The 26,214-nt window shown below is 37.3% G+C and overlaps 3 protein-coding genes across 3 annotated transcripts; all 3 read right to left on the bottom strand.

Moving 5' to 3' along the window:
- Window positions 1–88: 88 nt before the first annotated feature.
- On the bottom strand, window positions 89–11,266 carry LOC145935518 (leucine-rich repeat, immunoglobulin-like domain and transmembrane domain-containing protein 2). The gene has a single exon (XM_083036951.1). The coding sequence runs from the start codon at window positions 5,748–5,750 to the stop codon at window positions 3,840–3,842; it is 1,911 nt and encodes a 636-aa protein (XP_082893077.1). The 5' UTR covers window positions 5,751–11,266; the 3' UTR covers window positions 89–3,839.
- Window positions 11,267–11,345: 79 nt separating this feature from the next.
- Me31b (ATP-dependent RNA helicase me31b) lies at window positions 11,346–22,487 on the bottom strand. The gene is made up of 8 exons (XM_083036952.1): window positions 22,041–22,487; window positions 20,581–20,762; window positions 20,152–20,358; window positions 19,896–20,067; window positions 19,658–19,808; window positions 18,951–19,146; window positions 18,682–18,852; window positions 11,346–18,491 (listed from the first exon to the last, which is right to left on the bottom strand). The coding sequence occupies exons 2-8, from the start codon at window positions 20,719–20,721 to the stop codon at window positions 18,195–18,197; spliced, it is 1,335 nt and encodes a 444-aa protein (XP_082893078.1). The 5' UTR covers window positions 20,722–20,762; window positions 22,041–22,487; the 3' UTR covers window positions 11,346–18,194.
- Window positions 22,488–23,642: 1,155 nt separating this feature from the next.
- LOC145934910 (uncharacterized) lies at window positions 23,643–25,680 on the bottom strand. The gene is made up of 3 exons (XM_083035791.1): window positions 25,538–25,680; window positions 24,171–24,795; window positions 23,643–23,857 (listed from the first exon to the last, which is right to left on the bottom strand). The coding sequence occupies exons 1-3, from the start codon at window positions 25,629–25,631 to the stop codon at window positions 23,692–23,694; spliced, it is 885 nt and encodes a 294-aa protein (XP_082891917.1). The 5' UTR covers window positions 25,632–25,680; the 3' UTR covers window positions 23,643–23,691.
- Window positions 25,681–26,214: the final 534 nt, after the last annotated feature.

The following is a 26,214-nucleotide window of genomic DNA, read 5'->3' as shown; positions in this document are numbered from 1 at the left end:
TCGTCTCTATACATATATACTCTTTCCCATCTTTCTAGATGCAAGAATCAATGCAAATGTCCGGACTATTCATTCTATATGTATGCGACATATCGTCCGGAGTGACCGTGTTATTTCGGGGTGCTTTTTTTTTTTTTGATATGTCGAATACGATTCGAGATCATTGAGCAGAGAAAACCGGTCGTGTACCGCGCGATGCGCTATAAAGCAAAATCGGCGACAAACACAAAAATGGTTGAATCGCGCGCGCGCTATCTCGACCGCACGGTTTTTTTTTATTTTTTTTTTCGACAAACGGAAAACGCGTACGCGCGTTTGACACGAAGGAAACATATATATATCCACATACACGCATACACGCACGGGTACATGCTTATATACGGCATACAAAATGAACGCACGTCGACATACTTTAGATAGCGATCGAACGAAACTGGCGGTTTTGACTTATAGTCAGATCGGATTAATTTGCTTCCTCGCTAGGGGTGTAAAAAAATTCCTCTAGAACAAGTTGGCGTTTAAAAAAAACAGACTTTAATTAAATTGATCATTGTCGAAAAAATATAATCAATTTTTAATAAATAATATAGAGAAATTAATCATTTTTTCCTTTTTAAAAAAATACATGCCTTTTTTTAAATTTGTAAGATTATATTTAATAAAAAGATTTTGAGAACTGTGTGTGTGTGTGTGTGTGAAAATTAAAATTAAAGTTTACGGTTCTCTTTATAAAATTTATTAGCGTTTTATAGAAGTTCTTCAAAAAACATGTTTATTAATAATTTTGTTAGATTTCTCATTACGATACTGAAGTAATCATTCAATTTGGCGCAAAGTTATTTCTAATGAAAGCATGGTAATCCGATTTGACAGTACGATTCATCGTCAAATGCATGGATCGACAAAGACTCACTTAGACTCACTTATAGGTTCGTATTTATAGTCGTTTCTCAAATCTCATCTCAGACTTGAGACACGGTATAATTTAATAGATGAATTTTTAAAATCAATTTGATTTTGTTTGTAACCTCGATTTAGTAGAGATACTCGAGAGAAAATTTCAGTTAAAAATTTCAGTTAATTTTTAATCAAAATGTAATTATTGAACCGTCTGTATCTCAAGACATAAAATCTGAGTATTTAACCTAATAGACGCTATTGAGATTTGAAAAACGACTATAAATACGTACCTTAGACAAGATGCTACGTTAAACATAACCCAGCCAATCAATCGCGAAATTCAACTTTAGTGATTGAGCAACAGTATACATTCGTTCACGATTGATTTATGAGTTTATCACACAGTCTTATATAATTGATTCTGATGGATCTGCTGTATATAAAAGACAAATAATCGAGATCTACAAATATCGAAATATCCTGGATTATTGTCACAATAACACATACTTTTAGAAATAATAATCCTCATTAGAAAAACTTTAATCTTTAAACATTATATAATAAATATCATTATAATCTTTAAAATATTATAAATATCATTGAATTGATCTGTTTGGATTTCTCGTAAACGAGTATTTTTTCGTTAAAACGAGTATTTTTTATCAATGATAAAAATATTATATTAATAAATAACGGAAACAATCTGCCATGCATTACAAAGTATTGGTAAAAAAAACCATTACTAAATTGTGTTAAATTAAATAAAAAAAAATTATCAGGTGGTTTTTATTTACACAGAGTAACATCGGAAAAGTGGATTCGGTCAAAAACATTGCAAATTTAATATCGCATACTCGAAAAAAATTGAGATCATCCACCAACAAGCCACGATCGCGATCAAATTGGAAAACGTGTCATTGTGAGTTTGAATCCAGAGCAGCATCCCCCGTTTCTATCTATCCGATCGTTCTCGCGAGGCTTCGTCTCGGACACGAAGAGCCACTCGAAGCAACAATATAGGCTCGCCGGTCCGTAATCGTGTGAGTTTGTCGACCGAGGCTTCGAGGGATGATTCAACGTAGCTACCTTCCGATCGAGAGAGCATTTTGCCAAAACGCGCGAGTTTCCCGTCCCGCCGAATAAATATAATCCATCGTAATCCATCGCTTCTTTTTTTTTCTAATTTTTTTTACCGAATTGACTAGAAAAAATCCGCGAGATACCTTCGTAGCTTCTCATATATAAGCGTCACTCTTCTCTTCTCACTTCCTATATAACTCTGCGCGTCATTCGCTCGTCGTCGCAGTCTTGGCGATCGCCACTTATCATCTCAAGGGGGGGAGATTCATCTAACGCATTTTACCCCGGGTGATCTTACGGAAATCTCCGACGTTGCGGCTTAACTATGATACAAATGTATTACCCGTCGATATTGTGTGCTGCACGACCGCCGAGACAATGACGTGACCGGCGTAGCGTATCACTTCCTCGTCTCTGACTCGGTGCACGTCGTGTGTATGCACTTCCTGTATGCACTCTGCCTGTGTGCGTGTTACACGCGAGACATCGCTATCTGTGACGACGACTTCCGGTCAATCGATCGATGCAATCTCTCTCTCTCATTGTCACGTTATATACAGAGTGCTCCAGTGAGAAAAAAGATGCTTTGAAAGTTGATGGTGTCAATTTCATTCGAAATAAAAAAGAATTTAATAAACGTATATCTAATTAAAGATTATTGCGGGTGGAATTTTCATTGCAAACTTGAAGATGTATATCGATTCTTAATCATGTGAAAATTTATCGTCAGTCACAATATTTATATATTCTTAAGTATAGATTTCGAATATAGAAAGCTTAATTATTCAGATTGTTTAATTATTGACAGAGAATGCAAGCAATATTTTTTTCATTTTCATTCTAAATATTGGCCATTTTTCTCGGAGCATCCTGTACAAAAACTAACATTGTCGAGCACTGGATGCGATCCCCACGATAGAGATGCACATATCCGAATAAACGGAACCGAATGTCTATTATACCAGCTGATCGGACCGCACGTACTTTGAATGACGCACACAAGATTATGTCATTAATTACCATGCACACAATGAGCCGGCCGCTTTGAAGAGCCGCATCATTATGAACGACGCTTGCTCGCAGGTATATGAGCGTAAAACGGTCAGACTCTTCGAGAGAGAGGAGTCAGTTGTTGTTTTTGTCGTGTCGTCCACGCGCGTGCCTCGAAGGTCATGTTAATCGCACGCGATGACCTTAAATATAGTTGATTCGGGGATCGAACGAAACGTATACCACGAAACATATACATACCGAATTGATGTACAGACGTGACGCGATCCTCGATGATTATGATACGCCTCTTGTTAGCTACGCGTTCGTCGATCTCGCGAAAGTTCCCTGTGTATGCCTAATATATTCGACTCGTAATTCCTTATTTATAGCCATCTTTAGCGATGGGTCAAAGGGTATCGCTCGCGCCTTGTCTACCGGTACCGTACGATATTGTATCATACCTTCCTGATTGCAGAGTACTACCGTAGTGCTGATTCGAATCATCACTGATCCGTAACACTGATTAGATGATACCGGGTAATACCGTTGAGTAAAATACTGTACCTTCGATTACCGTATGTACGTGAACTCTGGCGTAAGCTTTTCGTCCGCAGCAGCGGAGAACCGACTTCGGCGCACGATAATGGCGCGCGTTTACCGGTCATCGTCACACTGGTCGCGATCACACTCGAAGAGAGATTCGTCCGACACACATTCTTGCTTCTGATTTCACTACCGCCCGTCCGGCACTCGCGAGGACGATTTTTTTGTTCTTCTTCTTTTCAGCAATCGGTGTCGTCCTCCTGATGCCTCCTACGAAGTTCCAGGTAACGGTGCCGGGCGTCGCAGTAATGAAGTAGCGGTACCTAGACGTCGGTGCCGGTTCCCTCCTGGTAGCCCTCGTCGGGCGAGCTGCGCGTGGATCCGAGGACGCGTTTCAGCGCCGAGACCGGCGGCAGCACCGGGACGCCCTTCTGCCAGACCCGCATTTGCTTCGCGCCGGGCGGGAACTGCTCGACGATCGGCGCCGCGACCACCGCGAGCTGCTCCTTCGACGGATACGCGTCCACCGGGACGGCGGACGTCCTGCCGCAGGTGGTGTCCCTGGCCTCCCACAGGCAGCTGGAGTAGAGCATCTTGCCAGCGTCGTCCATCGTCGTCCCGACGCGGCTGTAATCGGCGACGCCGTAAGACGCGATGTCCTCGGCGGAGCCACGCCGGGTGTCCCTGATGAGATCCGGATTATCGATCGGCATCAGGGACGTCGTGGACGAGAAACACCCGGCGCCCGGCATCGCCGCCACGGCGGGCTGATTCTGATCGTCGAAACGGCTGATGGTGCTGTACTCGGTCTCCTGCACCACGGCGGCCTGAGGTCTCTGCACGTAACTCAGGTGCAACGAGGCGGGCGGCTTCGACTCCAGGGCAAACGACGTTGTCTCGATCTCCTCGTGTTTCCTGCGGGTGGTCGAAGTGGCGGACGGTGGATTGTTGTCGCCGCCGTTGCCGTTGACGGTACCGTCGCCGGACGTCGCCTCCATCGGTGCCGACGACTTGACATCCTTCAGCGGCATTCGTCGCAGGCGCACGAATAGCACGAGAATGATCATCAAGATGATTAATATGAGGACGACCAGCGCGGCTGATATACCCGCGATCTGGCCCGAACCCAGGGTCGCCATCCCCGCGGTTCTCAGGGACACGTGCAGGGTGAAGTTGGCCTCGACGCTGCCGGCGCGGTTTTCGGCGGCGCAGTAAAACTCGCTCGAGTCCGCCTCCTGGGCGTTGGTGAGGACGAGGGTGCTTCTCTTTCTAAATTGACCCTCCTCGAAGATGAGGATCTTTTGGTAGCTACTGAATGCCGAGTGATTGGTCAACTGTCGACCGTTCCAGTACCATCTGACCTTCGCGGGTGGTATCGCGCTCACCCGGCACTCGATACTGGCGTTTTCGCCGATGGTCGCCTCGGCGTATCGGCTGGCTATCAGCAGAATCGGCCGGCAGGCAAAGTCATCTATATCGAGGTCGGTGAAGGCACGGTCGAGCAACTGTTGAGGGCCGTGGCATACAGGCGCCTCGAGGGTCGGCACGTTATGCTTGACGAGCCACATTTTCATCTCACGCAGGTGGCAGTCGCAGGTCCATGGATTGTCGTGCAATTCGATGCTGGTAAGTTTCTTGAGCGGCTCGAATGTACCCGGGTGCAAGGTGGACAATCGATTGTTGTTGAGCTTGAGACTCTCGAGCAGCTCGAGTCCGATGAATCCCTTCGACTCGATCTCGACGAGCTGCGTGTACGACAGATCGAGCTTAACTAGATTCGGCGTGCTCTTGAACGCGTGCAAACGGATTCTCTCGAGCGGATTATTCGCGAGCACCAGATCTCGCAGGAATGGCGTGTCGATGAAACTCGAACTGGGCATCGCGATCAGCAGATTGCGACTGAGATCGAGCTCGACGAGATTCGTGAGGCCGGCCAGTGCCTCGCTGTCGATCCGGTCGATACGGCAATCACGCAAGTAGAGACGCTGCAGATTCGTCAAACGTACACGTACGAAGATGTTGCTCGGCAGGAGACGGATGTCGTTGCCGCTCATATCCAGCACTTGGGTCTCCGGATCGATCCAATCCGGTATGCTGGTCAGGGAACGATCCACGCATTCCACCGTGCGCTTCCCGCTCTTCCACTTGCACGAACATTGGTTGGCGCACTTGTCGCCGCTGGCTGTTACACCGAGCACCGTCACCGCGTACAACAGGAACACCGAGACTCCCATGATGGATCGTTATTGTCTTCTTCGTCGTCGTCGTCGTCGTTGCAGCGAACTTTCGGTGTTCCGCGACCTGGACTCTTCTCTCTCTCTTTCTTCTTCTCTCTGTCGCGACACCTGCTTTCCTGACGAAACTCGCACGCGTCACCTCAGCGACGACGGAGAAGCGTCTTCGTCCGCACGGGAGAGCCTCTCGGCACCGATCTTACGCCCATTCTCTTTCTCTTTTCCGCAGTCTCACACTTTGTTGCACTTGTATCTTTCCTTTCGTTTCTTTTCCTTCCTTCCCTGCGTTCTTCCTCTTCCTATCGTTCTCTATTTATCACACCCGAGTCTCCTTTTAGTGGCAAACGCTCCTCTTATACATCTCGCGTACCTCGAAGCTTATACGAACCCACACCATTCTCCGGAATCCTTGCTGCGCAGCGTGGCGAATCACAAGAGGGAGCGAAATTGAACGGACCCGTCTCGTCCATTCGTGATATCTTTTCTAGCATCCCTCTAGCGGCTACATATATTCACTTCGCGTTCTTTTACCCTCGCTCTGAGCAGCGCACTCCGTTCGACGAGCCCAAACGGCGTCCCGAGGACGTCCCCCTCGGGTTTTCGATCAGCGACTCTGTCAAGTATCCATTGGCGGCACCACACGTGCGCATACGCGACCAGTACATCCGACGTCACCACCAGATAGACGGGCAGGTCGTTGTCGTCGTTGTTCTTACGTAAATCTATGTTCATCAACATGCACCACTCGCGCTCGTCTCCACGACGAGAAGCTCCTCGACGCCTTCGCCACGTCTCGTATCGACTATAACCGCACCACTACTACTATCAGCAGCAGCACCACCACTACCACCACCACCACCAACCACCACCGCTACCACCGGCCACCACCGCCACCACTCACATCACCGACCGTCGCCGCTGCTACGGAGACACCGCTGACACCCGAATTCTCACGAGGTACCCCGTCGTGCTATCGCTCGAGCGTAACGCTGTTCTCGTTACGCGGGGGCCAACGTACGAGGGTTCGCGAGAATCTCCCCGATAGGGGTTGCTGCTCCCCCTTGCTGACTTGGTTCTTTCTCTTTCTCTCTCTCTCTCGGTTCTTCCTCACCCTGTCGACCCTTCTGTCGCTTCTTCTATCTATCGTTCTCTTGCGCGCGCGCGTTTCCTCGCTCAGGGGAAAAAACTACGGCTACGGCGACACCAGCGACGCTCGGCGTCGTCGTCGTCGTCGTCGTTGTTGAAATGCGAGACTGCGAAACGCCCGGCAGCGAAACGGAGAGACACCCTCTCACGCGGCTCTCCTCTCCTCGTATCTTCATCTCGCGTCGTCCTCTCCTCCGTCCGTCCGTCTGTATGTACCCCGCTGCTACCCCCGCATCCCTTCTGCACACGCTAGGTTGCTCGGGAGGGAAAACGCCAACGCGAAGTAGGGCGCACCCTTCTTCCATTCTCGCTACAGGGTGGCTGGAGATACTCGAACAATCGTACGGTATCAAGATGAGTTTGAAACGACTAAAAATGAAATTCGAATCATTTAACTTTACAAATGTTATAAGAATCTTGGAACATCGAGATTTAGGACAAGAGAATTTTTATTCGACGTCTTATCATTGAATGACGCGTTAGAAACTCGAATATTGTAAATAGGGATGATGTTCAATTAAATTTTTATCAAGAGCAACTTTGAACTTTAATGGAGAATACGACTTTATTATAATGGTTTGAATTTTTTGCGACACCCTGTATGCAGGGTATATACACACACATACATGCACACGACCACTGTGATTCGAGTCTATACCACCCCTTGTACCCCGACATCTACCTCCTCTATCTCGCTTTCTCTCTTTCTTGTTGCCACCCTCGTATACACACCCTCTCTCTCTCTCTCTCTCTCTCTCTCTCTCTCGCTCCCTCTCTATATATATATACATATATATACCTACGGCTACTCTCTCTGTAACAAATCCCCACTTTCAACTCCCGGCGGCGGTGGTCGTGCGCTCTCCGCGGCAAGTCGAATCGGGAGCGTTTCCACCCCCTACGGTGGGGGAGGAAACCCCACCCTGGTTGCGGGGTGCTTTCTATCCCTAAACGGGTATGACGAGGGGCGCGCGCATATCGTAGTCGTCGCTATATACTCGCCACTCCACTACCCCTTCACCATCCCTCGTCGCGAAACGTACCCCGGCGCTTTGCGTCTCTTTATCCTCGGGAACTTTCCTTTCCCCCTCACGCTCTATCCCGTTTTGCCGATCTCGCTGCCGAATCCCACACTCTCGACATATCGAATGCTATGTCACACACATACAGCGGGGAGATATACGGGCTATTTCGCAAAGTGGTTAAATGCACTGCCAGATTACGGAGGTGCGGAGGACGGCGTTTTCTGGCGCCCGACTCCGTCGTCGGCCCGACTATGATATCGGCTACAGAGTTGTAGAATTCCACCGTAGAATTCCGTTCGCGTAGCAGACGATTCGGGATCTCCTAAGGTCCCGTATTCCAGTCGCATACCCCGACATTAAACGCGTGCCTCTTCGATTCGCGTATTATACAAATAAGCGCAGCTCGATTTCTCGAACATCGATTACGAAGTGGTTCAATTGTCCTTCTGTCCTTTTCAACGTTCGGTACTTAGAAGGAGAGAACGGAATAGAGAATGTAGGATATAGAAACTATGTTTATATTCGATCTAACAATAAGAGAGACGCCAAAAATAAGATATTTTCGGTGATGAATCTTCAGGGGTTGAAGCGACGCGCGCGCGCAAGAAGACGGATATTTTATTCATCATCATTTATCAGAATTGAAAACACCCTATTCTTTCGTATCTACATACTTGAGTAACACTCTTCTCCGACTTGACAGACGTCAACTAGGGATGGGTCGTAGAGCTTACACTCCAATGGCCACGCTTAGCGCTAAATGTGGCAGTGGATAGAGGCGAGAATACGGGTCAGGGTATATTCTTCGTTTCTTTATTCCGCCGTCTTTTTCCAGCATCCTTGTATCTTTCTCCGCCGTTATCGTCGCATTGTCGTCGCCTATATATTCGAGCCGGCAGGGGATGTGTGTGGCATACGGACTCCCTCGACCGTACAAATCTTCTTTCTCTGTCCTCCCCCCTCGCTCTTTTCTTCCCATTCTCCCAGAGTCTCGATCCTGCAAACGACTCGTGGAAAAATAATTCAGAAAATGAGAGAGCCACGACCGTAGAAGAATGGGATCCAGAGCGAGAGTGAGAGAGAGATGGTGAGAAGGAGAACGGTTAAATTTGGCTACGCAGCGAGAAGAATGACACCTTGGCAGTGGTGAACGAGGTTGGAAGAGTGACTCGTAGTGTGTCGTGTACAAATTCTCCCTGGAGGACCTCTTAGACCTAATTGGCCGTCCGAATCGATATCTGCCCGTCCGTTGTCGGCAAAATTGCGACGGTATCCCTCTTTCTCTCTCTCTCTCTCTATCGCTCTCTTTTTCTTTCTTTCGAGAAAAAAAAAAAAGAAAGGGACGATTCAAAGTGACGAGAAAATAAATCTTACGGAATTGGTCCGGAAGAGGATCATATAAAATTGCGCTTTCTTCCGTTTTATAAAAATAGAGTCGACTGCGCTGTGGTTTGTTTAAAAAATAGTTGTAAAATATTGATGCAAACAATTTAAATTGTTGACTACAATGTAAATGGAAAATGGACGTACAATAACGTGTAGATGTACTTTTTATAAAATTTACAGGTAGAAAAAATTAGAGAAAAGAGCTTTAATCTTATTCTTTAATGTGTTAATTGATACGATAAATTAATTTCAGGAAAAATTTTTTAAGAAAAGCTCAAACATATTTTAAAATAAAAATTTCTACTTTGAAATTAAATCAATAAACAAAGAAAAAAAATCTTTACAAAACTTGCACAAACATGTAAAAATGCACAGGCATCGGATTTTTTTTTACATGTGTACCGAAAGCAAATGTCACACTATTGGATTGTCTAAAAACAAATTTCACTTTCAAAATTCGTGATAAGATTGAAAAAATACATCTACATCCATATACATCTATACACATATACAAAATTGCATGCTTTGTTATACATTTTTTATACATGATAATAAATAATTTTCAGCTGATATTTTGATGAAAAGCAGAAGCAAAAAAAGATGATAGATAAAATACAAGACAAGGTAAACGCAAATGCAAGCTTTCCATGTATCGATGTTACACTTAACAAGGATGGATTTTGCAGACGCTACAGAGATAAGAGAGAGAGTTGATAATGCGTCTTTGCGCACATGATGCATCCGACGATGCCGTGTAAGGCACAGCCGAACGATGCTATTTAAGCGACTACTTAAAATCAATAATGGCCCAACATTTATATCGTATACGCCAAGAGTCTGACAGCATAATTCTTATCCACCTTCTCTCTCTCTCTCTCGTATTTCGCGTTCGTGAAAATTCTGCTCTTTTCCGAAGATCCTTCTTTTGAAAAGAGCCAGAGGATCGCAAGGAGCTAGAGAAGCTCAACGTTAACTGATACGATCGATGCTCTGTGGGTGCTTATTCGATAATATTGAAGTATCGATGTTTCATTTTTGATATTGTACCTTCTACATTAATATTTCATTTTTAACATCTCGCGATATTGAAAAATTCCTATATGTATCATTTTTATGCGTAAATGTTTGAAATATTTTTTTTAACAAATTACATCACGAACTTTATATTCAATTAGCTCGTGTCATTTATATGCAATTTACTGGCTGTTCTGGAAATGAAATTGATATTTTATATGCAAATGTACCGATACTTTCTTTATGATAGCTCAATATTACTCGAATAATTTTTTTGTCAACATTGTAACATCTTTGCTATGAAACGAAATATTGTATATAATATTACGTTTGTACCATATAAATCTGTTAAACGTAATTATGGAAGAAAATACATTATGTACTTCGTCTCGCGATAAATCGGTATGAAACGTAAATACACACACATACAGGGAGACAGTATTTCTTGGTATCTCCAATATAAACGTCGCACTTAATGTAATCTGCTTGAAAATGTGCATTAGCTCTAATAATCCTTAGATATACCGATAAAGTATATTGCAGATTATATCAAAATTCATATTTATGTTTCAAAATATAGATATATAATGAAAACGGATTATTAAAAGCTTTCTAAGAGAAATCTATGATAGGTCTTCACAGAGAATGCAATCATATTCTCTCTTTTACATATAATTATACTATTATATTTATTGCAGATATTAATATTTTATATCTGCAAACAATTATATCGAAATAAACAATTCGAAATAAATAAAGATTGTTATCTTTTTCATAGCACGAGAAACGGATTTTGTAAAGGATCAATTAAAATGTGTGTGCATTCTCATTAAATCTCGTGATTACGGAATTTCAAGCAAAACTATTCACACCACAAGTTTGAAAATTTAAATGACATAAAATATTCATCTTATATCTAATAATCTTATTGAAATATCACATGAAATAGCGTTGTTTTACGCAAGAGAAAGCTTAAATCGAGAGTACTCCTTTAGGATTTATGACATAAGGAAGATGTATCATGTACTGAAACAGAATTTTTATTAAGAGAGGACAGAGAGAGAGTTCTGCTGTTCTGTCCCTTCAGGAAACGAAATTGACATATGATTTATTAGATTGGGTTTGAGCTAACAGAATGGCAAAGATAAATAAAAAAAAATGTTTTTTTCATATAGAGTCATGCGCAAACCCATCTTTACAATTTGGGAAAGAAAAAAAAAACGATACAATATTGCTGGAACACGGAAACAGCTTGTAATTTTGCTTTTGTATCACGCAAATAGTTTTCGAAATAACAGATAATAAGAATGACAAGTCTTGACAAATTCACATTAAAAATCAGAAATACAGAGTATTTCATCTGCGCACAATTACGCGTGAGTCGCGAGTTATTTGGACAACACAAGCTGCGTAACATTGCAAAATCATTTTGCTACTCTACTATATTCTTTTTATTAATTGCGCATGAGATCTTAATTATTTTTTAATTATAAAATACAGGTGTAAAGAAGTTAGTTATTTCTAGAATATAAGAACCGCGCAAGAAAAATTCCGCAATGTTACGCCGCTCATATTTTATGAACAACCCGAAACTCTCAGATTTCAACGTCACAAAATAAATCGATGTCCATTATATAGTGTCGAAAATTCTCTTCGTTCATATTTCGTTAATATATAGCGATAATATTAGTAATAGTAACAAAGGGGTATCACATATTATAATATGCTGTTCAGATATGCTGTTTGAGAGCTAGAATTGGTTCCGCAATTTAATATAAACACAAGTATACAATAAGTTCTTTAACAAAACGGTAAAGCACGGGTATAGTCGATAAACTGATATTGTTTTACATTTCAAACGAATTATACTCTTTTTTTTGTTTTTTGGGGGGTTTTTTTGTTTTTTTTGTTTTTGTGTTTCACATATGTATTGGAGATCTAATTCCAATACCAGTAAGATCGAGCTGCGTATGTTATTCGAACGCGGAAAAATTGTTTGTCTGGCCGGTTAAAAGATTTCCGCGATGCGATGATCGTATTCTTATTTCTTTTGTCGAGAATGATGTATTTGCACGCAGCTCGCTGCATTTTAAACCAATGAAAATATAAATTCAGGCGAAGGTACGAGATCTACGATGTTCTGATTAGAGAGCTCGTTTTCAAGATGTTCCCCCTTCACACTCTTACGATTTAAATCGTATAGATATTGAGAAATAAGATTTTTACTCCCCCCCTCCCCCTCCCCCCTAGATGATTCGGGGAGCGTCCTCCGCAATTCTCGCATGCACCCAGATGTTAACACATTTACTTCCGAAATACGTATTTCTACGTCGTACGAATTACATATTCGCTTACTTTCATATCACAAGGGCACTCCTTGTTATATCCAAGATAAGTTGCTAGGAACCGCACTTGGAGATAATATCTCGTGGACCAGACTAAAAGACGTGGTAATAAACAAAATACCAAAGTAAAAAAGATTTACTTTGGCAACTTGCAATTGCAAAATACGTCACGGACACATTTATTCGTTAACTTATCTTCCAGCATTATTCGGAGAAAGATATTTTGTCTGCAATTTGGAATATAAGAAAACGGCGAATTACCACATTTTTCAGTCTGCTCACGTAACATTGCTAATCAATGTTTGTTCTTCTTTTTTCTTCTTCTTTTTTTTTTTGTATTTTTAAGCCCACTTTTTTCTAAGTTTATATATCCACTTCGCATAAACATCATTCTTTAGAAAGAGTCAAGTAAAGCACGCAATATTATAGATGATGTATATCAATAAACAAACGTAATATCTTTCTCTTTTTTCTCGTTTGCATAGATCTCTCTAAAAGATGCATTTAAATATCATAAAGATAGATTTAAATTCCGAGATAAATAAGAATTTTTGAAAATAATTTTGACTAGAAAGTTCGTATTCGTTTATAAAATGTCTACGATTTTAGATGAAAAGATTAATGTTTGTTTATTAGCACGAGCTAGTTGACTCTTTCAAAAGTTGAATAAAATACATTTCGCAAAATAGATTCCATAAAATGGATCTATCGTTTCCAATTACAGCACAATAAGACTAAGTATTTCCCTTTCTTAGTCTCTGTAAGATTGCCAAAAAAAATTTCGAAATTGTTGTAAGCAAAATAAGAATAGAAGAAGCTAACAGAATAAAAGCATTTTCGTAGTTTTTGCAAACGGGAACGTTTCGAAGATTACAGTGGTGAAACAATTAGTTATTCCGTTGAACCCATTTGCGTTTGTATATTAAGTACATATAATGTCAACCCGAAGGGGGAGAGGGAGGGTCTATGATCAAAATATTTCTATCTTCTGTTTCAACGAGGGATAATAAAAACAATCTATCAGATAGTGGTGACGTTAATCAAAATAAGAGCTTTGAATTTGAAGTTTATTAAACCTCTTTTCTGTCAGCGTTATCATAAGAATACTATAATCGTAGCGTTAAATGAAATGCATAAGTATCGTTTTTCCTGGTCAGTCGAAATTTTGATTTGATATATACAATGTTTGTGAAAATTGTGACTATTTCTATAATATGTAAAACATTTTAAAGGATTTTCTTATTGGATTTACTTTCCCAATTAGAAAAACATATTATCCAACGAATTGGTTTAGAAAGTTCTCAAGAAACGGATATAAGCGTGTATCATTGCACATTATATAAAATTTTGTGATGCACGCGAATATCGGGAAAGAAATTGTTAATAAAAGTTTACGGAAATGCAATGCGAGAGTAGATATAGGGCTGACACTTATTTTCATTTTTAAAATAAAAAATTGTTTATATACAAATTGACAATGAATTTATCAAGTTATATTATATATTATTGAAGTACTATTCGAAGAATCTGCGCATTTCCCTGAGCATATTTCAAAAATAATTAGAGTTTTTAATCAGGATTAATCTTGATTAATTTTGATTAATCTTTAATCCTGATTAAAAACTCAGACGTGGTAAAGCCGAAGTAAAAACAATAATTAAACTATTCAAGAACTATATCAACTTCCGAAGTGCCGTGCTACCGCATAATCCTGGTGCAATAAGATGGAAGAGTTGTTTCGTTTTAGATTAGGACAAACCATCCATTCGACTTTGACTTTTTCATACATAATAATTATGTATGAATGGAAATCATCGAATGTATAGTTTGTCCTGACTTAACACGACAACCTTTCCACCTTGTTGCGCCAGGATTATGCGACAACATGACTCTTTTGGAAGTTGGTAGTTCTTCAAATTTATTTATTTTCATTTCCGAAGAATCAGAAAATTTATGATTTCGACTCTTTCTTAAACTTTTTCTTAAATTCTTTCTTAAAACTCAGTGGGCGCAACAAGTGATAATTTCATTATCGGAGCAAGTATTTATAAATCATTTAATGGACAGTTAGACGAGCTCCTTATGAATGCAAAATTCTCACCGTCAACCGGAAAAATTATTATAATAATTGTAATATATTACATATTAATTCGCTGCATATATATGTATTTACGTTATGTAATTTTTTTTTTGCCAATATTTACCTAATGTGCGGCATTTTGTTAAAATAATGTTGATTTGATTAATTAGAATTGCATACAATATTGTATCATAATCTAATATATATAATATTATGGTTTCCTTTTCTTTCATTTTATTATCTACGTTCAAGCAGAAGATAGTGTTTTGATCAAAAAGCATCGGATTGACATTATATGTAAATCACCAACGGCAAAATTATCGCAGTATCAACACTCGCTTCTTACCTGTACTCGATAGAGTTTTATCTGCCAGTATAATAGTCACAACAGCAGCTAAATCGCGGTTAAAAGAGAAATTTTGTCAAGTCGAAGATTATCGAAGAAACAAATAGAAAAGTAAGATCGAAAAATACATATCGATTGTGAGCACAGCAGTCGTACCCAGACATATTTTAATTATTGTGCCACGTTTCTTTTCAGCACATATTGTAAGAAAACAGTTAGAGTAAACAGAGCTTATCTGTGAACGGGTTCCAAGATAATAGCATGTACATAAGTAAATAGTAAACAAAAATAATAATCGCGAGCTTCATTTAATTAACGATTTTTCTTTTCATAGAAATCGACAAGTATGTGATTAATGGGATATATAATATTAATAGAATCTCCAAAAATCTTCGTGAAATCTTGGATAAACACGTGCAGGGAAACGGTACGTTGTAATAAACACATCAGAACTGTACAAGTATGTAATCCTATCTGTCAAGTTGGTTACGTCTCAATGGAAAAATGCGAAACCAACGAGTGAGCTACTGTTGTGCCAATATAATAGTGCCAAAAATTTAGTACTAATTTTAATTAGCATATGAAGTAACTTATACTTTCGTAGATTAAAATGAACAACCATTTGTCTGGATCAACACACGCATCTCTGTTCAATTCAATCTTTGCAATATCACTTTCCTCTCACGTCTGTAGTGTGTGTCAGTAATTATTATCTCATTACTGTATATATCTATCCTACAGTCTCCATGATAAGCTCACAGTTACTGACACCGCAACTCTAAATACATCTTAAATCGCCTTCACACCGCTAATATTTCATTTAAAGACGATTTGTCTTAAACATGAAATATTTTTATATATCGCTTGTATTATCATCTGTACGAATCTCGCATTCATAAACCTAAGTCAAATTGGCTGGTGGGGTTCAAATTATAAATAATATAAATTTTGTAGTCACTCATTGCAAACAGTAAATTTTTCATAAACCATTTTGCCTACATATTTCCCTGCACGTGTTTATCCAAGAGATCAAAAGAGAATTGTATCAGAAAAGAATTGCAGTAATTGATTAATTACTTATATAGCATTTATAATGCAAAGTATAGAGCGAATGTAGACGCGTAAAACGAGGTATATGCGCATATTATTGCAATGTAAGAATAAGAGCGCATAGAATCTCGTCATAAAATCTCCAAAAACCTCCATGAAGATATTTTTTAAAAATTTTAAGTGAGGATGTGTGATATCGTGATTGATATAAGAAATCTGTTGTTCAATCTTAATGAAATCAGTTCAAAAGTGGAATTTGTTATAGTAATAATAGTGCAGAAACAATGACAATCTTTTTTTGTGATACAAACTTAAATAAAAAAATGCTTTGTACAAATTGAAAATTTTAATGTTTATATTAAACAAAGAAAAGATAAGAATTTACTTGTGAAACATACTAAATATATTACTAAGTGAGCTGAGTGATTATAATTGAGAAGTGAGTTTTAATTCAATGGAAAGACTAAAATCAGTTCGAAATTTATTACAAAGTGGAGGGATGTTTAACATTATTAAGACAAAATAATGTTATAAATGTTTAAAGTGCTTTATAGAGAAAGAATAAAAATCTCCAAGGAAAATTTTTGGAGATTCTAGTCGATATTATTAATAATATACCTTTGGCAATTATTTTATCTTTTATAAGAGATACGATATAGTGACGCGCCCTTTTTTTCTTCAGGAAACCGCATACCCCCGTCCCTTGGAAGAGGTTTGGGAGTTATGTGGGGAATTATGAGATCTATCTATTCTTTACATTGTATATAATGTAGGGCATATACTTAATTCCACGCATCTATATTTGCTCTATACTTTGCATTATTCACTATAATTTCAATAATCCTTGCAATTTTTTTGTTAAATCTCAGTCTCGATAGAATGCTGTTGCATGATTAAACGTAGACACTGCGATTAGACATATACGTTATTATCAGCATCAGACATAGAACCTTGTTTAATGGAGTCCACCAGCCAGTTGTTTATAAAAAATAATTATATAAAACTAGTCAATTGTACAACCTCTGATTCTCAATCACGGTATTGTAAAAAGAAAATTCAATTATGTTAAAAAAAAAACAAAAGAAAAGAAAATCTAGCAATGGGGGAAAAAAAAAAAAAAAAGAGAAAAAAAATTGTTTTAGAATTGACGACAAGTGATTTGAATTTCAGAGTTGTATGACAATATTGACAGATAGCAAAATCAAGCCATGATCAAATATTACAACTGATATTTAATATTCCAAATTTTATTAGATTGCTAAGAGCAATTTATATATGTATAAGATCTTATTAATGTCTAAGGGCAAATGTGTATATGTATATATATATATGCACGACAGTACAAAAGTAATGAGCATATAGATTAGTATGCTGCACTCAGTGAGATTGGCCAATTTCTTTTCTCTAAATTATATATGCCCTTTTCTTCATCATTGTATTAGATGAAAACAAAAAAAAAAAAAAAAAAAAAAAAAAAAGACTGGAAGAATGAAGCTGTTGTATAAAAATCTTCTATTAAAACGATGTTGTGTGTATCCGCATGTAGTATTTACAATTATGATAAAATGCAATGATTGATTATTATGTTATTCACATATTTGTTTACATATTGTGCATCTTGATAATGGCTTGACTCTGATTTGTTTTAGCTTATGTACATTTAAATGTATTTATATACAAAGAAAGACTCACACCAACATTCGCGCGACACTTCAATCACTCAGCTCACTTATTACGCATGCTTAGTATGTTTTATTTACAAGTAAACTTTCATCCTTTTCTTGTTTAATACAATGATAATTGAAGTTTTCAATTTCTGTTTGTACAGAGCTCTTTTTTACTCAAACCGTTTGCAGCACTGTTTTGTCTTTAATACACTGTTATACACCCCTTCACTGTGACAAATTTCACTTTCGGACAGAGTTCACTCTTTCCATTGAGTTTGAAGCATAACAATGTATGCCTTACATAAATGAGTCACAATCACACATTTTTCTCACTTAAAACTTTTTGAGCGCTTGTAAAGCTTTATTTTGCAACAGAGTATCGAAACTACTTGGACACATTACCTTCTTCCATACTATTATTGTCTTCTGGTCTCGCCACGTACAAACTAGGATCTATCACCTTTGGGATAGGTTTAATTTCTGTTCCAAGCTCTTGTTCGATACGGTGTAAGTTGAAGCGATCCTCGTATGTGATTAGGTTAATTGCTATACCTAAGTGGCCAAATCTTCCAGATCGGCCGATTCTATGCAGATATGTCTCTGCCATTTTCGGAAAATCGAAATTAATTACGACATTCACAGCTTGAACATCGATACCGCGGGTAAATAGATCACTGCTCACCTGCAAAAAAAAAAAAAAAATTTCGCTTTTAATAATTAAATGTCAAATTTAAAATATTATTTTATTAATTATTAATTCAGTATTTATTTGCATCATAAAAAAATACATATGTATAAACACTAACACACACATGTATATGTGTGTATGTATATTTAAATAAAATTATTGTCACAGATATTAATGAACTTACGAGATTTCGGCACAATCCTGCACGGAAATCATGAAATACGCGATTGCGGTGCGCCTGCGCCATTTTCGCGTGTATGTAATAACAGCAATATCCAAGATCTGTTATTTTCTTAGCCAATAATTCTACGCGTTGCGTTGAATTGCAGAAGATTATGCTTTGCGTTATTTGCAACTACAAATATAATACATACATTTTAATACATACATTTATGAATATCTAAGGTAATTAACATGGGATTAAATTAAACCAAATGTTAAGTGATGTCTCACCTTCGAAAATAACGTGTTAAGGCAGTGAACTTTTTGTCGTTCCTGTACAAAAGCGTAATATTGTGTTACGCCTTTTAAAGTCAACTCTTCCATTAAATTAATCTCGTATGGATCTCTCAAGTGTTTCTCCATAAATTGTTTCACAGTCAGAGGAAATGTAGCTGAATACAATAAAATCTGACGTTCATGTGGCAATCTAGAAGCAAAATAATACACCTAATAAACACCTTAAAATCATAAATATCAAAGAGAATCAATGTGTATAAACAATTTGAATAATTATTTGTAATAATTGATAGCGATATAGATCGGCATAATATTATAAATAATCAATTTCGTAATATTGGTAAGAAATTATCAAAAAGAGTTAAAAAATGTAACATTAATATGAGTCAAGAGATTAGCGATTGAAAAAAATTCCAATAACTTTCAAACAGGAATCAATAAAAATTAGTTATTAATTGGTCTGTTTGATGCACTCAAAAATATGACGAGACATGTCTTTTAACAATACACATTGTACATTTTAAACAATTATACAAAATATACTGCGTTGCACATAAATCATAAATAATCAATGTTAATATCATTCAAATGATTTGAATATAAGATTTTATTTGAAGATATGATAGAAATAGAAAAAAAAATTTATAAATATTTAAATATTTTATACTTTGTAATTTATGTAATATTTTTTATCAACATACCTCGATATAACATGATCCAACATTCCTTTGAAGTCTTGTGACAGCAGTTTGTCTGCTTCATCTAAAACTAAAATTTTACAATGCTCCATATTTGCCACATTTTTATCCATTAGGTCAAGAATCCTTCCTGGCGTTGCAATTATTACTTGTACTGAAATTACAAATTACACATAAATTATACACATTATACATGAGCAAATTCATTAATCTTTGAATTAAAAATTTTTCTACATCTTACCTTTTTGATAAATCCTCATAATGTCGTCGCGTAAGTTAGTTCCTCCAGTGGTGACCATAACCTTTATTTCCATATGTTTTGCAAGTTCGATACAAATCTGTGATGTTTGTAGTGCTAACTCTCTCGTAGGTACAATCACCAATGCCTGAATTACTTCTTTCCTTGGGTCAACCTAAAGCAGCAAATATATATTAAAAAATGTGACATTTGCATCAAATATTTTATTTAGATTAATACAATGCAATTATATATATACCTGTTCCAGCACTGGAATTGAGTACGCGCCAGTTTTGCCAGTTCCATTTTTCGCTCGTGCCAAGATGTCTTTACCAGAAAGTGCAATGGGAATACTAGCTTCTTGGATTGGTGATGGTTTCTCCCATCCCTTCTCAAAAATTCCCATCAATAATTCACGTTTTAGGCAAAATTCTTCGAATTCATTACCCCGTGTGTCAGTAACATCCTGTAAGATTTATGTTTAAATTATATTTTAATTAATTTATGTTTAAAGATAAATTATTACAACCTGGAAAATTTTAATGTTTTTATGAATTCTATAATAAAATTAATTTTTAAAGAATATTAAATAAATTTAAAACAAAATTTTTAATTTACATTATTGAAATCTCAATTTATTTAAATTAAAAAATAATTTATAAATTTTTTTATTTCTCATAAAACTTACACTTGTTTTAATTCTCTTATCCTTTGGTGGAATTTTTAATTTGGCTTTCCAACCTACATCATCCATTTTATCTATTTCTGATTTGTTAGACAAACCAGAATTCAACATGTGATTAGAGTTCATATGCGTTTCGATCATCATTCTGGAAATATTGTAGTATATCTATTTTTTTTTTTTTTTCCCTGAAAAAGATAAAACAAAAAAATAGAAAAAAGAAATCACTATTTATAATTGTATGAACATCAGGTAGTATTATTATTGTAATATATTTTTGTATGATGTATATTTTTAAAAATTAACCTAAAATTTTGTGCCACTCTGTTAAAATTTGTAAAGTATTAATAATTATATCGTAATATATAATTCTGAAGCTCTGAACACATTTGAAAGCATTTACCAAGTTTTTATATGTCAACGTTTGAATAGAGAGCCAGAAGGAGAACAAGACCAAACAAAATTGACCTACAATGACTGTATGCCTATAGGTAGTGTTCGTCGTTATAAATACATTCGAATGTGCTAAGTGTTTTTGCATGTTTGGATGTACAAGAGAAGCACGAATACTTTTGTAGATAAGACGGTTAAGTGTGTTACAAAAAAAATTAGATTTCTTTATCCTTTATAATAGTCCCTCTTGTTCTTCTCTAATAAATATAAAATTTATACAAAGTTAAAGATAAAAATTAACCAAGACTCTCGAAGACATAATTTAATAAATAATTTCAAGAAAAATATAAAAGTTCGTTACTGCAAATTAAAAAAAAAAGGCGTCTTGTTAATATTAAGAACAAAGACACTTTTTAATGTACAGGACATTACTTATACAATAGAAACAAAGAAACGTTCGCATTTATCGGAGCTTATCGTTAATATATCAAGATAATGAAATATTCGAGTCGTCTTAAATTTCACCAAACAATCTATGAACGAAACGACAAAAGAAAAGTAGCAGGAGAGATATTTAACCAATCACGAGTATCCATGATTAAACGATAGCTGATACGCCGTATAGAGGCAAACAAGTTTCCTGAATTTCAAACGCGTAACGTTCGAATCTCGTCGATAAAGGCAGGCACAGACCACAATATGCTACGTTACAAGGAACCAAGTACCGCGTCGCGAATTTATTTTTCCCAAAAAATTCCAAAGCGCGTATATACATATATACATAGCTAAGGCCATTTTCTCTCTCGTATCGTAAATCCGCCGAAATCTCCTCTCCATTTCGAATTGATCCGTTGGTAGCGAAACGGAAACAAAATGATACCGTTAGGCCCTCGAAGAGAGAAAAAAAGAGAGAGGCAGATTTTCTCGTCGGAGACGCGACGCGTCGCGTCGAGGCGAGGCGAGGCGAAGCGAAGCGAGGCGAGGCGAGGCGAAGCGACGAAACGTCGCCGAGGAGTACGAGACTCGCGGCCAGGACCGTCGTCGGGGGCGTGCTAGGTCGGCGTGTTCCTTACCTCGAAAACGGATGGACGTCGATACCGTGTACGTGTGCGTCTCTCGAGCACTCGGATCGGTGGGAGACAGACACGCCAAAATGGCCGTTCCCAATGTCAATGATTTCACGTCGACTTCTCTCGCAGCGCCAGCAGTGACTGCGGAGGCACCGTGCTGTAGCCGTTCGATGCGATGCCGCCGCGCGCTCGTCCTCTTCTTCTTCCTTCTTCCTTCTTCCTTCTTCTCTCTACCCACTTCTCTATCAAACTTCGCTGCGGAAAAAAAGTTTCTCGCGTATGACGCGCGGGCCGACTCTCTTCAAAGTCTCTCTTCGTCGTCTCCTACGTCTCGTGATTTTGCGTTCCGTTTGCAGTAACTCGAAATCCTGACTAACGCTGACTAATGCACTGCGTCGAATGCCAGCGACGATTATTGCTTGTTCGGTATACACGATCCGGACCGTGAAGGAGCGAAAGCACCTGGATGGGAAACCGACGTGGTCGGTTGTTTTAAGCCACATTCTCATGCGTCGAAACGTGATTCGTGGACAATTTCACGCTAGCCAATCACGTGCCTCGCATGATTCTATATTGCGTGAATACATATATGTATATAAAGTAAATTGTGTCCAATTCAAATTATACCGAATAGAGATCGACAGAGATCGCGCAACGAGTAACAATTTTTAAAAAATCAATGCTGTTTATATATGGTGAGTTTTTAAACGTTTTATACGCGCTTGTACACTGAGAGAATTTTCTCTTAGATATATATTATAGAAATAAACAGAGGCTATAAGTCGAACACGGGTATTTGTATACACGTGTGTCAGATAGCGAAATAATTAAAATTTCTCTTATAATTGTGCACGAGGCACAAAATTTGCTTCGTACGTTGCCAAGACTTTTATTTAAGAATTGTATCTCAATTCGAGAGCAAGTAAATTTCGTGCCTCGTGCACAATTATAAAAGTCATATAGCGAAAAATTAATTTTCGATAATCTGACGCACAAAAACATTCGCGTTCGGCATTTAATATCAAGAGCTTTCAAAATTCTTAATGTTTTCTCTTAGAATTGATCCTAAAAATCATGGTAATCATGGGACAATATATACATGGTATGGAAAGAATTTTATGAGAATTTCTCTGATTAATATTTATCACATACAATAAAAAATAATAATATCTATCACAATAAAATATGTTTGATTAATTTTACTATATAATTTAGTAAAATTAATCAAACATATATTTTATATTTTATTGTGATAGATATTATTATTTTTTATTGTATGTGATAAATATTAATTAGGGTAAATTCTAAGAGCAAATGCTCTCTGTGTACAAATAAAAAAATAACTAATAACTAATTAATTAAAAATTTTAATAATTAATGAAAATAATTAAAAAATAACTAATAAATTAGTAAATAGAGAAGAAAAATTAAAAATTTCAACTTCGTTGGATTACATTCAGGATGTTGCAGAATCATCGAATAATATAATATTAATGCGGAAATAGAAAGATGTAAAGAATAGTTGGCATAAAGTTTTCGTATTAGAACATAGTTACAATGTAATATATTATAAAACTTTATACGTAATACATCGCATTGTTAAGAACGACTTTATATCGAAATGTCTTATTGCAGTTGATATTTTCGTCCGCATTTACGAACAAGGAAATTCCTTCTTTTGGGACATACGATATTTGCGACAAGCTTCCGGACAATGGCGTTCCAAGTATCGTCTTTGGGAGAAAGCTTTAAAGCACACACCACAACGCCACTGCCATTGATGATGATTACGTGTCCTTTGATGAGCTCGCAGATTAGAACTGTAAAATAAATATATCACACAATGATTAATTAGTCATTGTACAATAAGGTATCTCTCAATAATTATTAATATTTTAATTAGATATACAAAGACTGTCTTGAAATGATTAATTCTCTTATTCATTTACTTGTATTAAAAGTTTTCTGAATATTTTGGAGCAAAAAAAAGCTTTGTGTTAAGCTAAATTATTTTTAATAAAGAAAAATTATATTTTTTAATGAAACTAAAGCTAATGAAAGTATACATCCGAGTACAAATCAATTCAAGACATCTAATTTTAGTGAAATCTTCTTGCCTCCCTTTTTACGTACCGATCTGCGAAAGATTTATGGCAAACGGGACATTCGAAGGGTCTCTCGCCTGTATGAAGACGCAAATGACCCTTCAACACCCATGGTCGATCGAAGCTCTTGCGGCAATACGGACAATAATGCATTGTTTTATTTCTCTTCCAAGGTTGAGCGTTCTCTTTGACGGACGTCTTATTCTCGGCGACGTTGCTCGGCTCGTGCTTTTGTTTCGGCATCAGATACAAAGCCTGCGAAAGCGTTTGCGTTTCGGAGCCGTTGATCATGACCTTCTGATTTATCGTCTTGTTGGGCTTTTCTGGATCCATCATCTGCGTCGTATTTACCGATTCTTTCGCACTAGAGGAGGCTCGAGACGCGTCGTCGAGCAATATCGCGGACACTTTTCCCGAATCGATCGTGTTTATAACATCGATCGACGAAGCATCCTGACGAATATTTGCAAAATTTCGATCTGTTGTATTCAAGTTCGTGTCAAACGTAGCATTATTGACTTTGTGAAAGCTGTACCGAGTTACAATGGGAAGTCCTGAACAAGTCCAGATATTGCTCGTCTTCGACGTTGCGTCTTTTGTGTGATTCTTTCGCTTGAGATTCGCGGATGGTGGCAGCCACGAGAATTCAGTCTCTGCAAAGATCGATTTTCCGTCATGTACGAAGCACAATATTTATTGTTAGAATAGTCTTTCAATCTTAATAAAATAAAATAAATAGAGAGATTTACAGTATATTTTAAATATATATTATATATCATCATTTAGAAACGCGAAAGAAAATTATTTTGCGAAAAATAGACGAATGAAATCGAGTTTATATAGAAATTTATTTCACACAAAATTCTTATAAATCATTAAAGATTTTTAATCGTCGAAATAAATTTATAACGTTTCAGAGTCCGTTTCTTATTTCTAATGAAGAATTAATCTTTATTCTTTTTCTTTAATCAACAATTATAACAAATATAAATACACACACATATATATAAAGTCTATCACACATATACACACAACGTTTACTACAGCAATTATACAATTTGCGAAAAATAAATATTTTTTAATGTGTTTTTTTAACAATGAATTTCTTATGTATAGTACTTGGAAATATCACGTGAAAATAGAAGACACATAGCATGATCAGTCGAAGAGTGTTTATTATTATTGTGACAACAGCCAAGGTTGAAGTAACGAACGACATTTGTATTTGTATTGTCTCAATAATTTTAAAACTGGCATATATGTATGTCAGGACATCCATAGCCATAAATGAGACTTGTCCTTTCATTCGTATACATGCATTAGGGGACTAATTAATATTAATAATACACTCAAAAAAAGAAAGTGAAGAGGTTCTGTAAAGGAAAGCACAAATACCTTCATTCGAGCTGTCCGTTTTCTGATATCGCACCATCGATTTTATCAAACAACGTGGCATTTTTCTTGAGATAAAAATGGAACTGTCTATCATTCACAAAAAATGTAAAGAACGTTCAACTGCTGACCACTGCAGCAGCAATATGACACGCTGTGTGTTCCACCGGCATTTGTTTCGCCAGGCAATGGCGTATTATTCGATGATTGTTAAAGTGTATGTATGTACTCTCTCGACAAATAATTACAATAGTAATTCGTCCTCTTTTTTCTTTTACTTTCTTTTACAAATTAATAAATTATATTTTTTTCTTTTATCCTATACTTATCTAACGCTAAAACATATACAAAATTGGATTACAATTTATACAGTATTATAAAATAAAAATTAATATAAATAGATTCGAGATGTCTCAGATATTGTCTCTATCACTTTTATTATTATCGATATTCAGGAAATTGAAATTTATGATTATAATATTTTTTAATATTACAGAATTTTCATTTTACGCATAAGGTGCTTATTGAGATAAATATAAGGCCCAACTTTTGCTAAATTCGCATATTTAGAATAGTGCAAACGCATTGAGATTTTACAGATACATAGAGAGAATATGCACAAATAAGTAATGCTCTCTGCATCTGTAGCCGCAGTAATATGCCATGATCGTCATACGAAT

Source organism: Prenolepis imparis, unplaced genomic scaffold (assembly GCF_030444845.1).
Source record: "Prenolepis imparis isolate NDT839.2.m4 unplaced genomic scaffold, iyPreImpa1.0 SCAF_4, whole genome shotgun sequence".
In the NCBI taxonomy this organism is placed as follows: domain Eukaryota; kingdom Metazoa; phylum Arthropoda; class Insecta; order Hymenoptera; family Formicidae; genus Prenolepis; species Prenolepis imparis.
The sequence above is the reverse complement of the archived record's forward strand: the minus strand, read 5'-3'. Positions and strand labels throughout refer to the sequence as shown.